Genomic DNA, 25,785 nt, shown 5'->3' with positions numbered 1-25,785 from the left:
ATCATTGCTCTCCTGCCTTTGAAACATAGAATCATTAACATCTATGGGACTCAGCATAATTCAGGACTTCTGGCAGTTGGTACGTCTTCTCTTTCCAAGTTCATCTTTATCCTTACTTCTCGCAAGCACCCTGTACTTGACCTGTGGCATAGGCATGTTATTTCTTGTATAAAATGTCCCTCCTCTGCCACTACGCTGGTCTGAGTCCTGCTCTGGCTTTGAAGGCACGCTGCATCTCAGCTCCCTGCAAGAATGATTTTCCTTTCTCAGAGTTTTGTGGCAATTCAATCTGGTCACGTCACACCCGGCCATCAATGCTTGGGTAGTATTCCACAGCTGTTTCACAAGAGTACTTCTTATCTATGTCATAGTTGTCTTGAGAATAAGAATCATAGGCCCTAACCCAGTGTTCACTGAAATTGTTTTAAGGAGAGTAAAATGGCCAGGACATTATTTATAGAGAGTTTGGAATAGTTATTTGCACATGCTTAGAGTGATTTTTTAACATTTATTCATTTTTTGAGAGACAGCGAGAGCGTGAGTGGGGGAGGGGCGGAGAGAGAAAGAGGCACAGAATCCGAAGCAGCTCCAGGCTCTGAACTGACACCACAGAGCCCGACACGGAGCTCGAACTCACAAGCTGTGAGATCATGACCTGAGCCGAAGTGGGACGTTTAGCCGACTGAGCCACCCAGGTGCCCCGTGATTTTTTTTTTAAACTTAACCACTCTAGACTTAAATATTCAAATATTAATATGTCGATATGTGTTTTATATTCCTAGTTCATAGTTACTATTTTTGAATTTTCCTATTTCTATTTATATTCATGTTGTTTAAATATCTACTTTATTAAATGTTCAGCCACTAGTCTAGCTGTTTGTAGAAAATTGTATGAGTTCTACACTGTCCTTTAATTTTTCAAATCACTTCTTTCATTTGCAGAGTATTTTTTAAAAATTTTTTAAATGTTTATTAATTTTTGAGAGACACAGAGAGTGAGCGGGGGAGGGGCAGAGAGAGAAAGAGAGGGAGGGAGGGAGACACAGAATCGAAAACAGGCTCCAGGCTCTAAGCTGTCAGCACACAGCCTGATGCGGGGCTCGAACTCACGAACCATGGGATCATGACCTGAGCTGAAGTCAGACGCTGAAGTGACCAAGCCACCCAGGTGCCCCTACACAGTATCTTTTGAAGGGTGAAAAGGTCAGTCTCTGTTTTTAATAATGACATGAAGCACAGAAGGGTGAAGTGGATTATAGGCCAAAGACTATAATATTTGGAGATAGCACAAAACTGTTGATTTAGCAGTATTTGGAAAGAAATGAATTTTGTTCAAAGGTGATCTGAAATGTTCCAGTTAGACTGATTATCAATGCCTCTGAAAAGGAAACAAAAATGAAGGCTCATTCTATAAGAGCAATCAGATAATACTTCAGCAGCTGTGTTGGCGAGCCACAGCTTGTGCCTGTAGATAACGGATTAGACATTAAAAGCTGGCTCTCCCAATAGCTACATCCTTACTAGTTTGCTTAAATGCTAGGGAGCCAGATTACCACTGATAGGTTGCCATGAGTACGAAGCATTATTTTAATGTGTATGACACTGTCCTTAATTTGTTTTCTCAAATGGCTTTTGATGGTTCCATTTAAGCCCTCTCTCTATATATGGCAGACATTTGAGAGTCCACTGATAGTCGTTTTCCACATGTGTCCTTGTAGGAGTGTGGAACACTGTTTCATGGTGCATTTAAAATTGTTGTGCCATGACAGTAATTTTCTCACTTTCTAGAACTTTGTTATTAGTAATTCTGTCATGTCATTCCATATATGAAATGTTTGGCTTATATGAAACATAAGGTAAGGTTAGATTAAATTGTTCAAGAAGGAAAATTCACTTTTATTGTAGGGCCAGCCCCCAGGAGTCACAGTTGGAAAAATAATAGTGACCATCTGCTCTTTGAAGCCCTCTATACCTATTTTAGGTACAAGGAATAAAGCAGGTTAACCTTGTCAGCCAGCCTTATGTGGAGTGTGGTGGGTTACAGAATCCCTCTGCTATTTAAAAAGTAATGCTCAACCTGGTTTCCTGGTATTTGAAATGTATTTAATAGGACCAGTGTCTTTCTTTCCAAATTAGATAAAGCTTGAAACATAAATGTCTGATTGACATAGTACATTGACCGAAATTCTTTTATTTAGTGTAAAATGGCTCCTGTCCAGTTATAGCTTTGCATGGGGAAGGAAGGCAGTAAAAGTAGGAAGACTCTAGATCCTGAAGCGATGGATGTGCACCTCTGATGGGCGCAGAGCACACACGCACACCAAAAGTCTTGGTGACATGAGGATGAACGTCTGCCACTTCTCAGGCGTGCGTTCGGTCTACCCTCGACTTGTGCGTGCAGCTCTCACTGTGAAGGCCCTTCAACTTCTGCACTCTATCAGTTGAAAATCTCTTACCAAAAGCTTTGGGGTAATTGGGAAAACTGAGCTTTAGCGATGGCCAAGCCAGTTTTGCATTCTAGTAAATTTCAGTCAGGCTTCTAATCCACACTGAGAACTGATAATACCTATTTCAAAATTTTGTCCACTGGATCATTTTACTTACATTGACACGTGCTTAAGGAATTTGTTTTAGTATTTTATTTTCTAATCCTCATGGAAATAATTTCAATTAACCAGATTAAAATTCTTGAAATACTCCTCTGGAGGAGTACTAAGATAACAACAGTGCTTTTGATAAAGCACAAGAAACTATGAAAGAGATTGGTGTCCTTGTTTTTTTCCAACCTTGACTTTTGAACTGAATGCAGATAGGCCATGCAGTGTCTGAATCTGGCAAACCCATACCCCACGTGAAGATTGCCCTCACTTACTGAGGCCGTCTCTGCACTCGTACCCAAGCAGCCCTCCACCGTGTGACCCTGCATGCGGCAGCATTCCACCATGCCCCCCAGTGGCCTCGCCTCAGGACGTTCTGTCTTATAACCAAACAAAATCTCTTCCTGCCAGAACTTAAGACTGGTTTCTCTATTTCTGTCTACTTCTAGAAATAGAAGACCTTTGGTTAGTATCCTTTGATAATAACCATTCATTGCTGTCTTTGAAGATAATGAAGTTCACCTTATTCTCTTGCTCTGGGCACTTGAGTCATATCTGTTGTTCTCTAGACCGTTGCCACTCTTTCTACGTCATTCTCAGAATATGGGAACACTCGTTTTTTGAAGAAGATTCAGCACTTTGTAGCCAATGATCTCATTGGTTAGCTAATTAATATCAGGTGATTTCTAATTTGGGTATAATTTCTTTCCTATAAATATTTCACATTCTTTTAATATACTCCTTAAAGAGCAATTATAAACATTTATAAATTATAAATAGTATTTCATGGAGCATCAGCTGGCATCATCTGTTGATCCAAATTAAAGCCTTTGCAAACCTCATCATCTGGGAGGAAAAAATTGCATACCATGTGTATTGTTACATAACCAGCTTCACAGTCAGAAATCTACTATTCGGCTGATCAGACTAAATAGCACAGGAGCAGAAATATCTTTGCCAAGCGTTTGTTTGGGGCAGGCAGTGTTTTCTGCCCTTACAAAGTGTAAAATGCTATTTCAGGCTTCATTATTGATTTATTCACTAACCAGGCAAAACTATGAGTGGATGAAGATTTGTAAAGCTGCGAAGGACCTTGAGAGGTCAGAGAGTGCATAAGGCACTGTGTGAATCATCCAAGACAGATGGTTGTCCGTTTCATTCTTAATAATCTCTAGGTAAAAGGATTCTAAGATTTCTTCAGTAATCTTCCTAGCATCTTAAAACGGCTTTTATAATTTAAACGTTGTTTTATGCTCTTTAACTCTTAGGGAAAATAAACAATACCTTTTTTACCATTGAGGGAAAAAATTCCATAGGACTGAAATAGCAGGTGACGGGTTGGCGGGGCAGGGGTGGGGAGCGGCAGGCAAAAGTTAAATACTGACTGTTAGTGCATTGCCTGTTTTCTCCCTTTTGCAGGTCATTATCCAGCTCAGGAAAGCCTGATGTTCCTTGTTCTCTGTACATGAAGGAGCTTCAAGGTTTCATTGCTAGAGTTATGAGTGACTACTTTAACCACTTTGAATGCTTGGATTTTGTCTTTGACAACACGGAAGCTATTGCCCAAAGAGCAATTGAACTTTTTATTCGCAATGCCAGTCTCATAAGACTTCTTGGCGAAGGTGGGAAGGTACGACTTGCAGCTGATTTTGCTCAGGTAAATTGATGCATAGCTACAAAGGGGGAAATGTTTCAGCCTCTATATTACCTATTTATTGAAAGACTGAGTATGTGTTCTTTTACTGCTTTAAAGAGTTGAAGCTTTAATAAAGAAAAATAAATTCATTTAAACTGAATTGGTAAAAAAAAAAAAAAAAAGAGAGAGAGAGAGAGAAGAGTTTAGACATACTTTCATGCCAGATATTTTTTCTTTATTTAATAAAAGAGTCATCACTCGTATTTGAGATTTCAAAGTTAAGGTGAAGTGGTTCATTCCACATTACAGAAACATGTCCCATTTTTCTGTAATGTAGGGCTTTCTTATTATTATCCTATGAGATCAATGTTGATAAGAGTAATTAATTAATTTTGCTGGAAAATAATATAGGCAATGAACTGTAAAGGTGCTGCCTGTTGGCACGTAAAGAGAAAAAGCTCCCAGCATGTCTGTAATCCTCTAGTGGCCAGCTCAGTATTCCAAGACAATGTTCTAATTCACTTAGATGCACACTGGACCATCTAGATAAAGGGTCTGATTATTTGGTCTCTTTCTGTTGAACAGAGTACCTTTCTTGTGTATGGCCAGGTTTGAAATCATTCCAGGCTCTCGAACCATGATCACCTCTTACAGAAAGGGTTTTTTCCTTTTTCCTTTAGACAGATTTTTTGGAAGCCTTTCAACAATATCAGAGGCAGAGAAGAAACCCCTCAAACATATAGTTGAGTTAAAAGATTCAGAAACAGATCATTCATATTTACATAGTATGTCAAATGTGAACTCATCTTTTTTCTTTTTTTTTTTTAATTTTTTTTAATGCTTTATTTATTCTTGAGGGAGAGAGAGAGAGCATGAGCGGGGATGGGGCACAGAGAGAGGGAGACACAGAATCCGAAGCAGGCTCCAGGCTCTGAGCTGTCAGCACAGAGCCTGACGCGGGGCTCGAACCCACGAACAGTGAGATCATGACCTGAGCCGAAGTCGGATGCCCCACTGACTGAGCCACCCAGGCGCCCCAAAGGCAAACTGATTTTTCAAGCCTCTCCAAGCTGTTAACTTTACTAGTCTAAATAGTTATTCAGATGGGTTGTTCGTAGTTTGCCAGATCCCCCCTGCTTATAAAGATAGTCAAATTTTAATGTCCTTATTTATCCCTGTGTGTATCTGGGGACAAGTCTGGGTTCACTGTTCCCTTGCTGAGAAGATGTGCACTACTTGTACGGGGGTGATTGTCAGACACTCCCTTGTACCTGATAGGGGCACAAAAGGGACCAGGTACATTATCTCACATTTCAAGAGCCAGACTCTTTGCATACGAATTGGGCCAGGATTAGTCATTTTCATCTCCACATGATTTGGAGACCACCAGACCATAGTAAAGAACCTTCTTTGGGGAATAGGCCTTTAGTGGCGTAGGCATAGAAACAGAAGTTAAATGTTACCATTTGTGTTGCTCCTTTGACCTTTTTCCACTTTCATCAGCTTCGTTCTCATGCCCTTGCACACTTTGTTTTGTTGTTACAGGTTAACACTCCGTGTTAAGGATCGTACATAAGCAGTGTGTTACTTGTCCCTTACTGGCTCCAGGCCGCTGGCTGGACTGAGGGCACAGCCGTGCACCAAGTCGTGCTCTTGTTAGAAACACCCTGAGCTCTACTCAAACGGGTGTCTGTTTTCTTTCCCCCTTTCCTCCAGAATTTTGTTTTTTCTGTTCCTGTCCTCTTGGCTCCCTGGGGCTCCCTCCCCCACCGGTTTGTTTGCATTCTGCTCCAGCTGGTCCTTGAGTCACTTTCCTGGAGGCTGCACTGCAATCAGAGTGGCCAGGAGCAGAGAGAGACAGCAGAGACCGCCAGGATGAGGGCGCTGCCTGCTGCGCCGCAGGCTTTTCGTTGCTGATTTTTATGTGATGTTCCCTTATGAGTCTTGAAAGATGGAGAGCATTGTCCTGTGACCCTTGCTGCCACACCCAGCACCTGCTCCAAATGCAAGGCAGCCGGGGGTGGGTTGACTCCCACCTTCCAGAAACCACATCATTCACAATTTTATTTGGCATTTCTTCTTCCTTAAGACATGTCGCCCAGTAAACCAAACCTTTTCTCAGCTCCCTTCCCTTAAGATCAGTGAAACTCATTAGTCCTCATTACTAACTAAGGCTCCAGGACAGCCTCTCTTTTCCATTTCTTAAATATAGAAGCAGCAGCATCTACTCAGCGTGAGGTCTGTTTCCCTGACTCCTTTGTTCCCTCCCGGACTGTGCATGTGTCCCCACTTCAGAGCATCCTGCCACCCAGCTTGCATACAGTCCCCACCCTGTGGGCTGTGGGCACAGGAGAGATGGGAGGAAGCCCTATCAGAGTTAATCACGTTGTGCCTAGTAGCTTTGGCTAGTGATATCCAGCTACACCCCCATTTACAAAAATTACAGTGAGTTGGGTTTAATTTGACCTGGTTTCTTGCCACACCTGCAGTTGTACGGTGCTGCGCCTCAGCTTTCTGGATCGTATTTGATCGGACGTGTCTTCCTCAGAGAGTCAAAACACTTAGAAGGCATTACTCTGACATTTGTATTCATGACTGGCATCAGCTGGGGACTGGAAAGCCTTTTGACTGCCTCGTTATTGAAAGTTCTATCAGTTTGTATTCAAAATGAAACAAAGCCATCGAGGCCACTGGAATCAAGAACGCACAAATCCTCTCCGGGTTTTAAAAGTGCCCACTCTTCTGGCATAAAAAAAAAACAAAAAAAAAAACAGAGAAGAAGCCCAGGAAGAGACCCATAGGAGTAGGTTAGGGACTGCTGCCTAGCTGTCATTCAGTCTGCTTGCAAAGACAGATGATGGTATGTCTTAAAGATTTCTTTAGGAATCCTAACCTGTCCCCTCTGGCACTGTTGCACAGGTGAGAGGGGGAGTAGTTGCCCAGTGCCATCTGGAGGGTTCGTGGTGAGGGAAGTACCCGACATGCAGCCTCCTTAGGAATCAGGTCACGGGCATGAGGTGGTTTCCTACAGGTAATTAATTCCCTGCTGTGACCACATGCTCTCTGTGTCTACAATAATCACACAGCAGTTCTAAAACACTAAGCTTGTTCAAGGCCATTGGGGTCTGCTGACTCAGAATCTCTCCAGGGATTTGTCTACACTGCCCTTTGAAACACACACTTCCCTCTGCCCCTCAATATCCTTTCTACCCTGAGGGAGGGGATGGCTAGTGGAATTGGCATTAAATTATTTACTCAGTGGTCCTCCTAGCAGTTTCTATTTATAGGTCTTCTGGTGCCTTTTAAATATACATATACATACACATACACATACACATACACATACATATACACATATATATACATATATACATATATGTGTGTGTGTGTGTGTGTGTGTGTGTGTGTGTGTATAGTTTTTTGGCCTGAAAATATAAATTTAGAAAAGAAAACAAAATTATCAAGATTTCCATTCCAGTTGCCTTTTCCCCTGAGCAGTGTCAGGCAGGAGAGCGGTAGGAATATCCACAGATGCCCTGTGGTTAACCAAATGTCTGCAGTGGGTATGGAGCGGCCCTGTAATTAGTTCACCGTGCCTGCAGCTGACCGCTCGCCTCCTCTGAACCAGAGAGGGGGGAGAGAGAGGCGTTTGAACATGCCATTTGTGCATCCACGGCTAATTGCAGAGTCACCTCCTCTAAAAGGAACACTCCTGCCCTTTGGAAACATGGCCTTTATTGTTTAATGGAATTCTGGCAGAAGAAAATGGTTTTCAGTAGCCTAGAGGTCCTTTGTTTATTTTAAACATTGAATAATTTTGAAATTGTCCCATGGCATAGAAATCTCCGGTATCATCAGAGGTTACACAGCAACTCAAGGTCTTATTCTCTTATATTGTAATTTTTCCCTAGCTACTTAAATTTGCTTTAACATTTCATCCTGCTCAAGTGCTGAGGCAAAGGTTTTTTGGTTTAATCTTTGAAGATGGTGAAGCCCAGTAGGGTGATTGAAAAAAATGACAAAAATGTTTCATGAAAAATACTTCATGTAATCTCAGTGTGTAAAAACCATCACACACACACACACGTATATGATTGGAATTACCAAATCAGAGATCCATGATAATAGCACTTTTACTTTGTGCTCAGTGTAAAATAAATGCCACATCCTGAAGGAAACCAGTAATTCCATCAAGTGAAGAAACTAAACAGGTCCCAAGGACTCACTGTCTTGTTTGAGAACACTGGCTTCAACCTGCTCTGTTTTGCTTTGTTGGCAAGAATCCTGACTTTCTTAAACCATGAGCTTCTCCCTTTTCATTTACTTAATTTTCTGTATTTTAGAGAGTTTTCTAACCATGTTAAGGTTTCCCTGTAGGACATAGGGGGCATATTCTGTGTCTTCTATATGTTAGGAGAGAAATTTCACCTGCTCCACCTAGAAATTCCACTAGTTCCCCTCAGAACCATCTCCAGGAAGCTGCCCTCCACTTCCCCCATGACAGTCAGTTCATACATTTGGTATCACACTTGTTATTTTGCTTAGTAATAATCATGTGTATGTATATATGTATATGCAGTATATGTATGTGTATGTATATGCACATACAGCTTTTTATGATTTTGATGAGTAATAATTATATTGTTTAAAGATGGGGCGCTTAGGTGGCTCAATTGGTTAAGCATCCGACTCTTGACTTCAGCTAAGGTCATGATCTCACAGTTTGTGAGATTGAGCCCCGTGTTGGGCTCTACGCTCACTGTGCAGAGCCTGCTTGGGGTTCTCTCTCTTCTTCTCTCTCTGCCCCTCCTCCATTCATTCACTTTGTCTCTCTTAAAATAAAAGTATACACCAGTCCTTTATGATAGATAGATAATCTTCACTAAATTTGAAAGAGGTCCCTGAAGGCAAGATACTCTAATTTATCTTCTCATTCCAATGTCTAACTTGGTGCCTGTCAATTAATAGGGAATCAAAAATGTTTCTCAGATGAGTGATTGTTTAGGTCTCCATGGTCTTGCAGTAGGGAAGATTTGAGCAATATTTTAGAAGGATGACCAGCAGGACAGAAGCTCTACTTTCCATTCCTGTGTTTTTCTTGAAGGAAGATGCTGCATAATTTTTTTCAGACATTTTCTAAACTATTCTTTACCAGGGTTCTGTTGATAGCTAGAGAGGAAAAACGGTTTACTATCTGAGATCCGCATATGCGAAAACTTTGCACTTGCTAGATAAAGAACAGATAGCCTACATCTCCCTTTAATGACAAGTAAAATGTCTTGTCAAAGGAGGAAAATAAAGTGAAACCAGTAGTTCTTGAGTCAGGAAGCAAATTAACTTGCTAATAATGTAAAAGGGGGAAAGTTTAAAAAAATGCCGGTAATAATTGCTGCCATTGAACAAGCACCTACTGCATGATCACTCATATTGCTTTGTGGAATTCTCTATTTTATTTGTATACTTCTGTGCATTAGTGCTGTCTCCATTTGACAGATGGGAACCTGGAAAAAGAAGTGAAGTCCGGGGCCACACGGTAGTCATTGTAGATTTGGAATTTGTCGTAGTTGTGCTTCCTCCAGAGTTAGGGCTTTTAATCACGTGGGCCAGCTTGGTGAGAAGTGTCATTATTTATACTTAATACAGAAACACTTGTGATGCCTACTTAAAGTAAGGCATGCAGTCCTAAAAACCTTCCCTTCTCCAATTTTTCAGTGGAGAAAAGATCTAAACCTCCTCCTTTTACATAACCAAAAAAATGTTCTTCTATTTTCTTGTGTCATGTTACATTCCTTTAGTAAATGCAAAAGTTATCTAAGTTCTTGCCTTTTATTAAATTTTATTGAATTTCAGATTTTTCCTCACAGTCCAGGTAAAATTAAGTTTACTGCAAACTACAACTTTCTGTTATCCAGGTGTGTGTGTCCCCAGTTCAAAATAGGATTCTGACATATTCTGACAAAACTATGGAGTATCTTTTAATGTTTCAGATGGAGTTGGCTGTGAGTCCATTCTGCAGAAGAGTATCTGATTTAGGAAAGTCCTATCGGATGCTGAGGTCATTCAGGTGAGACCTAGTTCTTTTATTGCTGTTGATATATCCAGATTCTATTAACAGATAAATCCTTTCCCGCTGTTCATGTTGAAAAATACGGAATTGCCAATATTCAACCATTTTATGACCTACAGCAATGGCAATTTCATATGGTTTATCTTAAAAGTTATTATTCAAACCAGAAACCCATAGAGAATTATGTGCAGTGATTGTGTGTGTGTGCATGCATGTGTGTGACTTTTTAGTTAAAATTCATAAGACCAAGCTGATGAATTTTATTATGTTCTTTCTAGGGAAGATTTTTTTTTTTTCTACTCATTCTTACAGAAATAGATTGAGTAGTAATACCAGGCGGTTAATAATTATATAGGCATCTTTTTCTGAAGTTTTCATTTGTTCATATATCATTTTCAATCTAACCTACCTCTGAAAAGGTCAGAGGTTAGACTCCATAGCAAAACTATTAAATAGAATATTAAAAGAGTTTAGTGGTAAGATGTAGGGAGTAACTAGAAAGATGGGCTAATGCAGTTGAGCACAAATTTATGATTGAACTTCCTAGAGACCAGTTCAAAAAGAAAAACAGTTACTTCGAATCCACTACCTAAGAATATACTAATTTATGGGAAAATCCTTTGCAGTGCTGGATGCTGAGCTAGGCCTTCCACCACTTCAGACTGTAAGGAACACCGAATAGCTTAACAGCTATGGCTGTTTATTCAATAAGCTGAATAACATCGTAGCACACATAGAAAATGTATACGTTCAAAAAGATGACCAACCCTGTGGGCCGAGGGGACCAAACATAAATACCCATTTTGTGACCACAGCATTCTAGAGGGGAAACCTGATAAAACTGTCTGGAATATCCAAGACCATAATGGTCTTTGAACGTTTCTTTATAAAGGTAAGTGAAGAGGGGCGCCTGGGTGGCACAGTCGGTTAAGCGTCCGACTTCAGCCAGGTCACGATCTCGCGGTCCGTGAGTTCGAGCCCCGCGTCGGGCTCTGGGCTGATGGCTCAGAGCCTGGAGCCTGTTTCCGATTCTGTGTCTCCCTCTCTCTCTGCCCCTCCCCCGTTCATGCTCTGTCTCTCTCTGTCCCAAAAAAATAAATAAACGTAAAAAATAAATAAATAAATAAATAAATAAATAAATAAATAAATAAATAAATAAAGGTAAGTGAAGAGATTCCAGGCATGCAGTTTGCTAAAAACTGACTCAGAAGTAGAAACCAGGGTAATCAATAAGAAGTATGGCCTTTAAATGATTTCTTCAGTGTCTTATGCCATCCACGCTTTTGATAGTAGAAAATTCAGGCGTGATGTCACTTGAAATGTAAGAATCCAAGGTTGTTGATTGAGAGCCCTGTTCTTTTTAATGCCAAAACAAGAACCCAAGTTATTTTCCTCAAATGTGCCTTTTACAGTGTTGGGTTTTAAAAAAACTTAAAGTGGGATCACAGATGTTTTCAGATACCTTCTTTGGATCTGCTCAGACCTTTTAAAAAGTATTTGAATATTTTGTTGAAGTCTTAGGGTTTGACATTACCAAACATGGACAGGTTGAAAGATGAAGGGGTCCTGAGGTCACTGATCCACCAATCATCTGCCTGTATCATAAAAATAATCTGTGAAGACTCCTGTGAAGTCACTGAGTTATATGATAACCCAGCAATTCCAGGGGTGATACGACACTGCCCCAAGTTACAGAATCAACTAGTATGCGGGAGGTCATTAACCACCTAGCTGTTGACAAAAGTGTGGGAAAGCTGTCATTTGGGATTTGCCATATTAAGATGAGGCTATTATTTTTGGTAGTCCCGGCCGCATGTTTATTGCATGTGTATGAATTAAAATAGTGTTTATCTTTCTATGGGCTGAGGCAAGATAGCTTTTACCCATGTGCTTTTAAATTGTATCACAGTGTGGGATACAAGTTCTGAGGGTTTCGCATGAAACCAATTCTGTTGTCAGTCATGTAAGATGGGAATTTTCTGGCAACTCTCCCAATTCTCTCATGAGAAAATGAACCTCTAAAGGAGCATTTAAAGTTAGAGTGGTGACACCGTCTAGTACCAATTTATGGATTAAAAAATTGATATTGATCAACGTATAATTTTAAAAAATGTTTTTTTGAGTATATTAATATTTATTTAATTATATTCATATTTAATTAATATTTATTTATTTATTTATTTATTTATTTATTTATTTATGAAATTTATTGTCAAATTGGTTTCCATACAACACCCAGTGCTCATCCCAAAAGGTGCCCTCCTCAATACCCATCACCCACCCTCTCCTCCCTCCCACCCCCCATCAACCCTCAGTTTGCTCTCAGTTCTCAACAGTCTCTTATGCTTTGGCTCTCTCCCACTCTAACCTCTTTTTTTTTTTTTTTTTCTTCCTTCCCCTCCCCCATGGGTTCCTGTTGAGTTTCTCAGGATCCACATAAGAGTGAAAGCATATGGTATCTGTCTTTCTCTGTATGGCTTATTTCACTTAGCATCACACTCTCCAGTTCCATCCACATTGCTACAAAAGGCCATATTTCATTTTTTCTCATTGCCACGTAGTATTCCATAGTGTATATAAACCACAATTTCTTTATCCATTCATCAGTTGATGGACATTTAGGCTCTTTCCATAATTTGGCTATTGTTGAGAGTGCTGCTATGAACATGGGGTACAAGTGCCCCTATGCATCAGTACTCCTGTATCCCTTGGATAAATTCCTAGCAGTGCTATTGCTGGGTCATAGGGTAGGTCTATTTTTAATTTTCTGAGGAACCTCCACACTGCTTTCCAGAGCGGCTGCACCAATTTGCATTCCCACCAACAGTGCAAGAGGGTTCCCATTTCTCCACATCCTCTCCAGCATCTATAGTCTCCTGATTTGTTCATTTTGGCCACTCTGACTGGCGTGAGGTGATACCTGAGTGTGGTTTTGATTTGTATTTCCCTGATAAGGAGCGACGCTGAACATCTTTTCATGTGCCTGTTGGCCATCCGGATGTCTTCTTTAGAGAAGTGTCTATTCATGTTTTCTGCCCATTTCTTCACTGGGTTATTTGCTTTTCGGGTGTGGAGTTTGGTGAGCTCTTTATAGATTTTGGATACTAGCCCTTTGTCCGATATGTCATTTGCAAATATCTTTTCCCATTCCGTTGGTTGCCTTTTTGTTTTGTTGGTTGTTTCCTTTGCTGTGCAGAAGCTTTTTATCTTCATAAGGTCCCAGTAATTCACTTTTGCTTTTAATTCCCTTGCCTTTGGGGATGTGTCGAGTAAGAGATTGCTACGGCTGAGGTCAGAGAGGTCTTTTCCTGCTTTCTCCTCTAAGGTTTTGATGGTTTCCTGTCTTACATTCAGGTCCTTTATCCATTTTGAGTTTATTTTTGTGAATGGTGTGAGAAAGTGGTCTAGTTTCAACCTTCTGCATGTTGCTGTCCAGTTCTCCCAGCACCATTTGTTAAAGAGACTGTCTTTTTTCCCTTGGATGTTCTTTCCTGCTTTGTCAAAGATGAGTTGGCCATACGTTTGTGGGTCTAGTTCTGGGGTTTCTATTCTATTCCATTGGCCTATGTGTCTGTTTTTGTGCCAATACCATGCTGTCTTGATGATGACAGCTTTGTAGTAGAGGCTAAAGTCTGGGATTGTGATGCCTCCTGCTTTGGTCTTCTTCTTCAAAATTACTTTGGCTATTCGGGGCCTTTTGTGGTTCCATATGAATTTTAGGATTGCTTGTTCTAGTTTCGAGAAGAATGCTGGTGCAATTTTGATTGGGATTGCATTGAATGTGTAGATAGCTTTGGGTAGTATTGACATTTTGACAATATTTATTCTTCCAATCCATGAGCAGGGAATGTCTTTCCATTTCTTTAAATCTTCTTCAATTACCTTCATAAGCTTTCTATAGTTTTCAGCATACAGATCCTTTACATCTTTGGTTAGATTTATTCCTAGGTATTTTATGCTTCTTGGTGCAATTGTGAATGGGATCAGTTTCTTTATTTGTCTTTCTGTTGCTTCCTTGTTAGTGTATAAGAATGCAACTGATTTCTGTACATTGATTTTGTATCCTGCAACTTTGCTGAATTCATGTATCAGTTCTAGCAGACTTTTGGTGGAGTCTGTCGGATTTTCCATGTATAATATCATGTCATCTGCAAAAAGCGAAAGCTTGACTTCATCTTTGCCAATTTGGATGCCTTTGATTTCCTTTTGTTGTCTGATTGCTGATGCTAGAACTTCCAGCACTATGTTAAACAACAGCGGTGAGAGTGGGCATCCCTGTCGTGTTCCTGATCTCAGGGAAAAAGCTCTCAGTTTTTCCCCGTTGAGGATGATGTTAGCTGTGGGCTTTTCATAAATGGCTTTTATGATCTTTAAGTATGTTCCTTCTATCCCGACTTTCTCAAGGGTTTTTATTAAGAAAGGGTGCTGGATTTTGTCAAAGGCCTTTTCTGCATCGATTGACAGGATCATATGGTTTTTCTCTTTTTTTTTTTTGTTAATGTGATGTATCATGTTGATTGATTTGCGAATGTTGAACCAGCCCTGCATCCCAGGAATGAATCCCACTTGATCATGGTGAACAATTCTTTTTATATGCCGTTGAATTCGATTTGCTAGTATCTTATTGAGAATTTTGGCATCCATATTCATCAGGGATATTGGCCTGTAGTTCTCTTTTTTTACTGGGTCTCTGTCTGGTTTAGGAATCAAAGTAATACTGGCTTCATAGAATGAGTCTGGAAGTTTTCCTTCCCTTTCTATTTCTTGGAATAGCTTGAGAAGGATAGGTATTATCTCTGCTTTAAACGTCTGGTAGAACTCCCCTGGGAAGCCATCTGGTCCTGGACTCTTATTTGTTGGGAGATTTTTGATAACCGATTCAATTTCTTCGCTGGTTATGGGTCTGTTCAAGCTTTCTATTTCCTCCTGATTGAGTTTTGGAAGAGTGTGGGTGTTCAGGAATTTGTCCATTTCTTCCAGGTTGTCCAATTTGTTGGCATATAATTTTTCATAGTATTCCCTGATAATTGTTTGTATCTCTGAGGGATTGGTTATAATAATTCCATTTTCATTCATGATTTTATCTAGTTGGGTCATCTCCCTTTTCTTTTTGAGAAGCCTGGCTAGAGGTTTGTCAATTTTGTTTATTTTTTCAAAAAACCAACTCTTGGTTTCGTTGATCTGCTCTACAGTTTTTTTAGATTCTATATTGTTTATTTCTGCTCTGATCTTTATTATTTCTCTTCTTCTGCTGGGTTTAGGCTGCCTTTGCTGTTCTGCTTCTATTTCCTTTAGGTGTGCTGTTAGATTTTGTATTTGGGATTTTTCTTGTTTCTTGAGATAGGCCTGGATTGCAATGTATTTTCCTCTCAGGACTGCCTTCGCTGCGTCCCAAAGCGTTTGGATTGTTGTATTTTCATTTTCGTTTGTTTCCATATATTTTTTAATTTCTTCTCGAATTGCCTGGTTGACCCACTCATTCGTTAGTAGGGTGTTCTTTAACCTCCATGCTTTTGGAGGTTTTCCAGACTTTTTTCTGTGGTTGATTTCCAGCTTCATCGCATTGTGGTCTGAAAGTATGCATGGTATGATTTCAATTCTTGTAAACTTATGAAGGGCTGTTTTGTGTCCCAGTATATGATCTATCTTGGAGAATGTTCCATGTGCACTCGAGAAGAAAGTATATTCTGTTTCTTTGGGATGCAGAGTTCTAAATATATCTGTCAAGTCCATCTGATCCAATGTCTCATTCAGGGCCCTTGTTTCTTTATTGACCGTGTGTCTAGATGATCTATCCATTTCTGTAAGTGGGGTGTTAAAGTCCCCTGCAATTACCACATTCTTATCAATAAGGTTGCTTATGTTTATGAGTAATTGTTTTATATATTTGGGCGCTCCGGTATTCGGCGCATAGACATTTATAATTGTTAGCTCTTCCTGATGGATAGACCCTGTCACTATTATATAATGTCCTTCTTCATCTCTTGTTACAGCCTTTAATTTAAAGTCTAGTTTGTCTGATATAAGTATGGCTACTCCAGCTTTCTTTTGGCTTCCAGTAGCATGATCAATAGTTCTCCATCCCCTCACTCTCAATCTAAAGGTGTCCTCAGGTCTAAAATGAGTCTCTTGTAGACAGCAAATAGATGGGTCTTGTTTTTTTATCCATTCTGATACCCTATGTCTTTTGGTTGGCGCATTTAATCCATTTACATTCAGTGTTATTATAGAAAGATATGGGTTTAGAGTCATTGTGATGTCTGTATGTTTTATGCTTGTAGTGATGTCTCTGGTACTTTGTCTCACAGGGTCCCCCTTAGGATCTCTTGGAGGGCTGGTTTAGTGGTGACAAATTCCTTCAGTTTTTGTTTGTTTGGGAAGACCTTTATCTCTCCTTCTATTCTAAATGACAGACTTGCTGGATAAAGGATTCTCGGCTGCATATTTTTTCTGTCTAGCACACTGAAAATCTTGTGCCAACTCTTTCTGGCCTGCCAAGTTTCAAAAGAGAGATCAGTCATGAGTCTTATAGGTCTCCCTTTATATGTGAGGGCACGTTTACCCCTTGCTGCTTTCAGAATTTTCTCTTTATCCTTGTATTTTGCCAGTTTCACTATGATATGTCGTGCAGAAGATCGATTCAAGTGACGTCTGAAGGGAGTTCTCTGTGCCTCTTGGATTTCAATGCCTTTTTCCTTCCCCAGTTCAGGGAAGTTCTCAGCTATTATTTCTTCAAGTACCCCTTCAGCACCTTTCCCTCTCTCTTCCTCCTCTGGGGTACCAATTATGCGTATATTATTTCTTTTTAGTGTATCACTTAGTTCTCTAATTTTCCCCTCATACTCCTGGATTTTTTTATCTCTCTTTTTCTCAGCTTCCTCTTTTTCCATAACTTTATCTTCTAGTTCACCTATTCTCTCCTCTGCCTCTTCAATCCGAGCCGTGGTGGTTTCCATTTTGTTATGCATTTCGTTTAAAGCGTTTTTCAGCTCCTCGTGACTGTTCCTTAGTCCCTTGATCTCTGTAGCAAGAGATTCTCTGCTGTCAGCTATACTGTTTTCAAGCCCAGCAATTAATTTTATGACTATTATTCTAAATTCACTTTCTGTTATATTATTTAAATCCTTTTTGATCAGCTCATTAGCTGTTGTTATTTCCTGGAGATTCTTCTGAGGGGAATTCTTCCGCTTGGTCATTTTGGATAGTCCCTGGCGTGGTGAGGACCTGCAGGGCACTTCCCCTGTGCTGTGGTGTATAACTGGAGTTGGTGGGCGGAGCCGCAGTCAGACCTGATGTCTGCCCCCAGCCCACCGCTGGGGCCACAGTCAGACTGGTGCTTGCCTTCTCTTCCCCTCTCCTAGGGGCGGGATTCACTGTGGGGTGGGGTGGCCTGTCTGGGCTACTTGCACACTGCCAGGCTTGTGATGCTGGGGATCTGGCGTCTTAGCTGGGGTGGGTAGGCAAGGTGCACAGGGGCAGGAGGGGCAGGCTTAGCTTGCTTCTCCTTAGGTGATCCACTTCGGGAGGGGCCCTGTGGCAGCAGGAGGGAGTCAGTTCCGCTGCCGGAGGTTTGGCTCCGCAGAAGCGCAGAGTTGGGTGTTTGCGCGGAGCGAGCAAGTTCCCTGGCAGGAACTGGTTCTCTTTGGGATTTTGGCTGGGGGATGGGCAGGGGAGATGGCGCTGGCGAGCGCCTTTGTTCCCCACCAAACTGAGCTCTGTCGTCCAGGGGCTCAGCAGCTCTCCTTCCCTTTGTCCTCCAGCCTTCCCGCTTTCTGAGCAGAGCTGTTAACTTATGACCTCCCAGCCTCTAAGTCGTGCTTGCTGTCGGAACACAGTCCGTCAGGCCCCTCCGCTTTTTGCAAGCCAGACTCGGGGGCTCTGCTTGGCCGGCGAGCCGCCCCTCCGCCCCGGCTCCCTCCCGCCAGTCCGTGGAGCGCGCACCGCCTCGCCGCCCTTCCTACCCTCTTCCGTGGGCCTCTCGTCTGCGCTTGGCTCCGGCGACTCCGTTGTGCTAATCTTGGCGGTTTTCTGGGTTATTTAGGCAGGTGTAGGTGGAATCTAAGTGATCAGCAGGACGCGCGGTGAGCCCAGCGTCCTCCTACGCCGCCATCTTCCCTCTCCAATTCTAAAAAAATGTTTTTTATAGCTGGCTTCTCTGATGGGGCAATGGTCAGTCGGGATGGGCATCAAACTTTGACCATGACTCATAGTAAGAGGTATTTTATATTGCAATCTGGCATACACTTGCACACAAACACACTCAGACCCATACACACACATGCACACCCACATAGGTGTGGTGAAACAATAATAACTCTTCTCACTCTCTGACATTTCTAGTTTGGTTATTTTATCCCACTACATTGGCTTCATGACCTGCTAATAGTTTGCATCAGCAGTCTCTCACCTTCCTCACAGGCCTCAACTCTTGAATTTTAGCTGCTAGTGGCAGGGGCAGAATTGTTCCTTTGTGCACTTGGGAAGATCTGTGTCCTTCTCTCCTGGAGTTCTGCTCCTGAGCTTCCTCTTGCAGAGGACTCCTTAGCACCAAGGCCTTGGCACATAATGTTAAGAGAACAATTAGTGTGTGTATATATACACACACACACATATATATCCATTGCCTATGGAGCATGCTCTGTAACTTGAATTTAGTGAAAACTTCTAACACAGATTTTTATATACCAATTTATTCCTGCAGTTACATTGAATCTACGAAACCTGTTGACTTGAATTTAGCACTTTCTCAGTTGTTTGACAGGACTTGGATGACCATTTGAGAAAGATTTTAGGATGAACTGGATCAGGAAATAAAAATGAAAGCATGGTATATTCTGGGGTTCAAATCTAGCTCTAGTCTGCAAAGAATGTTTTAGGGCTCATCCTTCGGGAAGAGAGACACCAGTACATGCCATTTACCTCTGTCTGTAAACATTGTTGGGAAAGCCCTGGTTTCTTTACTGTTGTCATAGGAAGAGACCGACTTAAGTAAAGCTCACCTGTGTGGAGGGTCCTACACAGTCTTTCCCTAGAGAGGAGAGATTCAGTACCGAGTAATCTTTGTTCCAGTATCCCTAATGTCAGCCCTCTACTTGCCTCTCTGAAAACATGTGTTAGATGTCTGTCTTTTCTCCACAATTAGTCCTGAGCAATTGGAATGGAAGGGCCCGCTCTTGTTAATTCTGTCATCTGTGCTGGGAGTTGTGATGAGGGGCCATGCACATGACTGACCTTGACTCTCATTCATAGGTCTCCTCCCATGAGTCACCAGTTCAGTCAGAACCAGTTCAGTGGCAGTCACTGGAGGTTGGCCAAATAATCTGCCACACTAATAGGATCAAATATATGCTGCCATTAACAATTCATAGTGTTGGTTAGTAGCTAATAATATGAGAAAAAACTTTGTAATGCATCACAAAATGAAAAAACAAAACAGGCTAGTAAACAGTATATATGATATAATCCCTGCTGTTTTTAAAATAATAAGTGTATGTATAGAGAGGAAAAGTCAAGAAGGATAAACAACATTTTTTTGATGGATTGTCACTGGTGAGTTTCCCTTTAGAGGTTTTCTATATTTTTCATGGTTTTTGCCTTGGTGGTTCTGTATTTGTAGTTAGAAAAGCCAGTAAATATATTTTAAAGTCCCTCTTGTAGTGTTATTCCCACTTAAAAATAACAAAGAAGCTAAAAAATGATATAAAATACTGTAAAACATCATGTAAGGAGGAGAGCGGGGTGAGAAAAATAGGCAGCCTTGCAACGAAAAGCCAGGTTGGCCTACATCTGAATCAGAGGTGGTGGCTACAGGAGAGGGTGGCAGGCCCCGTGCAATGGCCTTTTTGCGAGGGAGAGTGACAGTGCCAGCCAGACCCCCAGTGCAGCACCCCTCACCCAACACACACACATACCCGCACACACACGCGTGCGCCCTTATGGATTTTCCCCCGTGATGGATGCCATCTGCTGCAGGGTGCTTGCTTCTTGACAGTAATAGTAGTGGACTGTTGAATTAAGCCAGCAAACTTCTTGCATACATTTACATTTTACTGTCTCCTTTAGAGTTTCCCAGGCAGCGGGAATTTTTTCTTCCCCAGGACAGAATGACGCCTCGGGAAGCTGCTGACATTAGGGATTTGCCCTTGGGTGATTTGTGTTTCCACTCGAGACACATCCTTGTCCATCCCTCTGCAGCAGGGCATTGTCCCCTAAGTGGGGTTTACAAGGGTGGTTACCCTAGCTCCACTTGGCCAGGGGCCTGGAAGCACTCTCAGTACAGACCTTAGTGAGGCAAGGGACGGAACAGGGACCTCGTGCTTTTACCAGCTCAGGGACACAGACCCAGGCCCCAACACCTTTGCTTTGGAGGGCACAGTGTCGCCCCTGGATTATGTCCACGGCGTGCTCCGCCAGAAGCCACCAGGAGACAGGCTGCCATGAGGGACCTGTTGGCCTGAGGGGCTGGAGAAGAAGGAAACCATCAGTAACCTTGGAGTATAGAATTCCCGTCAGCTGGTTTCACCTGTAGGCGTGGTGAGAGTTTGCTGTGTCTACAGTTTGTCCTGCTGCTTGGAATTCTCCCCTCCACGCCCACATGTTTGTAGAATGAAAGCTTCCATTTTTAGCACCAGAACCCCCAAATGTGTTCTTTTCTTTTCACTTGTGAATCTGGGGTTCTTAATCCATCCCATGAAGTAACTACTTCCCCAGGGTTTCTGGATTCTTTACTCCGAGTTTCAGATTTCAACATTGTAGCCAGAAGGCAGCCACATCCTGGGCTGGATTTGGTTTGCTGTTTGCCAATACTTTGGCAGTGCTGGGAGCACGCTGGTAAATGTGGAGGGTTGGGTATTTCGCTGATTATCGTTTTTATTGCGGTCCGTATTTGACCACTGACTGCGTGTTCAGGCTGTGTGCTAAGTGTTTCACTGATACTCCACCATTTGACCTTCACAATGACACAAGTCAGGAGTGACTCCCAGGACGCCTTGATGCTGGGGCTGCTTGTCTGAAAGTCCTGTGGGAATTCCAGATCTGCCTTCCAGACCCAGGGCTGCCTGATCCCCAACTGTGCTTGTAACCGCTACACCCCAGAGCTTATTCCAGAAGTTCCCATTTGTTTTCACTCTGATTCTAGAATAGCATCCGAATGCATATACAAATCATCCAGGAAAATGTCAGTTTCAGGTGAATCTAAACTCCTCGCTTTAGTGGTGACCTCTTGTTATGAATGCTGCATCTCACTGTCGTCTGCTGTGTACAGGCTTCTAGGACATGCCCGAAGAACGTTGAGCCAAATGTACACTTTTATTTCTGGAGGGTGTCTTCCTGAAACCCTGCCTCCTTTCCCGCCTGGGCTGCTGGGGTTCATGACATCTAGATCCTAAGAAAGGAAGCTAAGAGTTCTCTAACCTCTTTACTCTGAGTCTTGACCCACCTGCAACCCTCAGCCTCCTGCTTTGTTCTCTCCTGGGACCCCCATGGCCCCTTCTGCCACAGCACCCTGACCCCTCCTGCAGGCCTCCACCGTTCTCTTCCCCTCTCCAGAAGGCCAGACCCTCGTGTGCCCTGTGCAGGGGCAAGAGTGTTCCCTCCCCTCCACTCTCATTTCTCTGCTGTTTCCAGATGTCATTGCGTGTTCTCGGTGGTCTTGCCACCTTCCCAGGCCCCTGAGCAAAAGGAAGTTTGCAGTGAGGGGTGGCAGGTGGCATGGGCTGCTGCCGATGTTGCATGTGGATGCGGGAACAGCAGTGTCCCTTCACTTCATCACTGGCCTCCACGGACGACCAGCAGCCCCCCAGCTGGAAGTCCTTTCGGAGTGGAGACCCCCTACTGGAAAGAGTGCTTCTTCTAATGGGACCTCATACTTCTGATTAATGAGGACTGCCTGCTGTCTGTAAAGTTTAACCTTGAAAGTGCTGCTCTGTTTAGCGTGTTCTCTAAGAATGATGCTGTGGCATTTGGGGTAACTGCGTTTTATAACACCTTAATTAATTTCCTTTTGTTCCTCATGTCACCTCAGATGGTGATTTATTTTTTAACTTGCCAGTGTTTCAGATTCCACCTGGAGTCAGGGAGAAGGGAAGTTCTCATGCTGTGTTCTTTCAGACTCTTAAAACAAGCACCATGAGTAAAATGTCTGCCTTTGATGTGTACAGGTAATTATGTCAGTGATGCATAGTGTGGAATCAGATCCAGTGTGGCAGTCCTTGTAGTGGCTAGAGTGGGAGATTGGGTCTTGGCAGAAAAATAACTGCTGAGACTCACAGCCACAGAGGGACAGGTGATGAACAGACAGGCTCCTGCAAGCCGGTTCTCACCATGCCTGGTTACAAAGGTACATCAGCCGGCAACCACCGAGTGGGTCACCTGCAAGCCTCCCTCCGTGCTGTCCTCATGCCCTTCCACCCCGGTATCATCCTCAGTGTGCATCAAGAACAGATTGAAGGGGGGGCACCTGGGCGGCTCAGTCGGTTGCACATCCGACTTCAGCTCAGGTCATGATCTCACAGTTCCTGGGTTCAAGCCCCGCGTCGGCCTCTGTGCTGACAGCTCAGAGCCTGGAGCCTGCTTCAGATTCTGTGTCTCCCTCTCTCTCTCTGCACCTCCCCCACCCAACTCTGTCTCTCTGTCTCTCAAAAATAAATAAACATTTAAAAAAATTAAAAAATAGATTGAAGAAATTAAAAAACAGTATTCAAACCATGAAAGCAATTTAATTGCTGTAGCTATGTTTCATATTTGACTTTAAACCCCCTGGGGTAAAAGAGAATCCCATTCAGCTATGTAATTGTCATTTTCAGGAGGAAGGAAATACATGAATTTTTTTTTTTTTTTTTCAACATTTATTTATTTTTGGGATAGAGAGAGACAGAGCATGAACGGGGGAGGGGCAGAGAGAGAGGGAGACACAGAATGGGAAACAAGCTCCAGGCTCTGAGCCATCAGCCCAGAGCCTGACGCGGGGCTCGAACTCACGGACCGTGAGATCGTGACCTGGCTGAAGTCGGACGCTTAACCGACTGCGCCACCCAGGCGCCCCGGAAATACATGAATTTTAAGAGAATTCTCTGTGCTCATTGGTACAGAATTGTAAATCACCTATACCTGGGACATATATGGAGCACTGAGAGACTCAGGGACCGAAATTCTCGGTCGTCGTCCTGTAATAGAGGCAGAAAGGATTCTGTATGGCTGCTCTTCCCTATGTCAAGGCCTGTCACACAGGACTGGTCCCCCAGGGTCTCCTTCTGTCACGAACCTGGGTTCAAGGTGAATCCTGCCAAAATCAGATGGCACGGGCAGAGTGAGCTTTCCCGGGGCAAGGGGAGAGCCTCATAGGACCAGAGAGGCAGGGAGTGAGGGGAAGGCGTGCGTGCTCCTGTCTCCCTGCGTCCCTCACAGCAGCTGTCAGGCCTGCCAGACCTGCAGGATGAGCCTATGACCCAGTGCAAGGACCCCTCCCCACAGCTCACACAGGAGCGGCCTTGCCACTGGCACAGCAAAGCAGACCACGTGGCCACCAGCTGGTTTTGGAGTTGCAGAGAGCTTTCTGGGAATGTCGGCCACTCCTGGGGACTTTGGCTGGGAGCTGTCTTTGCTGCTGGGACAGTAGGGCTCCAGCCTGCGGGAAGCGGGACTGGGCACAGCCTCATCCCCGTGCCGGCCCAGAGTCAGTGTCCCCTCATTGCCCTGCAGCAACATAAGGTCAAGCCGGGTGAAAATATTGCTGTGAGAGACTGTGTGATACGGCTGAAGTACACAGGTGACTGGAGGTCCGCTTTGACCCAGAGAGAATGTGGGGGCCCTTAAGAAATAATGGTGTGTCCTTCAAATGGTGTCCTGTAAACATTGGTTTTCTCAGGGTTTTCTTTAGAAGTTGTTGACAATTGACATTGTGCTTTTACCAGGGCTCTCTGTTCCCCGCTAAGTCTGCCTGCTCTAAAAACATGTTGAGTAGTTGCTGTAGTTGATATCCTAAAAGAGTCTGCATGGCAAAACTAAGAGCCAGGATATCTGTATTTGAATCCTTAGTCTTCCCTTTTCTAGCTTTTACATGGTCTCTCCACCCCTCAGTTTTCCCTACCTGTAGAATGGGGATAGAGCAGTACCTCCCTCATAGGGTTGTTTGCCGGAATGTTTGAAGTGCTGGAATATTGAAGCCTGGCACACTGTGAACGCCGCGTGTGGTAGGTGTTGCTGTGGTAGTGTTCAAACCTGGGAGCTCCCTCCCAGATGGAGACATTCACACAAGGATGCCTACAGACAAAACCAAACTTCCCTCGGTGACCGTTTCATACCTTCTCAGGAGCTTGGCTCTGCGTGCAGTTCTGCGGCGTGGGGCCCCGTGAGAGCATTTGGCCTGGAGGATGTTCACGGCAGGTGTGCTGTGGGCTCAGTGTGGCCCCCGGAGGGCCTGGGCTGGAACTTTATGGATTGTTGGTGATGGTCAGCACAAGCGGACTGAAACGTTTCCACAATGACTATGGAAAAGAAATTATAGGAGAACGTTACTTGATAAAATGCTTGAAATTAGAAAACTCCCTACCCGAGATAGATTTCATTTTCAGAATAGTTATTACAAAGACCCTCCAATAATAATCTGGATCCATTGAGAACCGGCTGCCTGTTGAGAGTATTTGTGACTCTGACATCAAACCTGGACATGGATGTGAGGAAGAAGCCGGTCTTCTGGGTCCTGCGGGCCTCCCGTGTGGATTGGGGGTAATTAGGATGGGGTGAGGCAAGAGCCCAGGACACAGAGCTGTTTCACACACTTTAGAATCATTTTTGCTCTGCCGGGAGGTGCCACTGCCCTCTTCCCTCTTGAGATTCAGCCCCTACAGAGGGGCCTGTCCACCTCCTGTCCGTCAGAGCCCACGGCCAAGGAGAGGTCAATAAAAGTTTCTGATTACTCTTGCCAGCCTTTTGATTGGTGGTGATTGGTGGGGGGGGGGGGGCAGATTTGCCTGTGCATTCGTGTGGTGTTTTGGAAGGGAGCTGGCATAAATCTTGACGGGATGTTCAGAAGGTAATAATTTAGTACATGTGGGGTATCATTGCCCTTTGAGAGCTGTGTAGACCATGTTTGCATTTACCCATGCTAGGTTATAGCCCAAAGAGGGATTTTTATTTAAAGTGAAAGCTGGAAGTTTTGATCAAGATAAGTATCTGTTGGTTATAACTGTTTGAAGGCTTTACTGCTGCTTTGATTTCAGACTATTAATCAGATGAGCTCTAAAAGGGGAATTTGCTGAGCCACCTTGAAGTCAAGTTATACCCATAGGCCAGGGGAGGCCAGCCTGCCAGAGTGTAGGTTGGGGGGGTGGTGTGTGTGTGTGTGTGTGTGTGTGTGTGTGTGTGTGTGTGTGTCTCTCTCTCTCTCTCTCTCTCTCCAGGCTGAACTGGGGGTAGTGGTTAAGAAATGGCTAAGAATTAGCCAGTTTAGGACTAATGCTATTATTCATTCTCCCGCTCTTAGCTAT

At 43.2% G+C, this 25,785-nt stretch overlaps 1 protein-coding gene across 1 annotated transcript in view; it reads left to right on the top strand.

Moving 5' to 3' along the window:
* Positions 1–25,785, top strand: part of COG5 (component of oligomeric golgi complex 5) — a 321,373-nt gene that overhangs the window by 286,216 nt on the left and 9,372 nt on the right. The window contains exons 18-19 of the mRNA XM_040472926.1: positions 4,017–4,254; positions 10,221–10,297. Of these exons, the coding sequence (XP_040328860.1) occupies positions 4,017–4,254; positions 10,221–10,297 (315 nt within the window). The remainder of the gene's footprint in view (positions 1–4,016; positions 4,255–10,220; positions 10,298–25,785) is intronic.

Source organism: Herpailurus yagouaroundi, unplaced genomic scaffold (genome assembly GCF_014898765.1).
Source record: "Herpailurus yagouaroundi ecotype Mexico unplaced genomic scaffold, PumYag 100, whole genome shotgun sequence".
Classification (NCBI taxonomy): domain Eukaryota; kingdom Metazoa; phylum Chordata; class Mammalia; order Carnivora; family Felidae; genus Herpailurus; species Herpailurus yagouaroundi.
The sequence above is the reverse complement of the archived record's forward strand: the minus strand, read 5'-3'. Positions and strand labels throughout refer to the sequence as shown.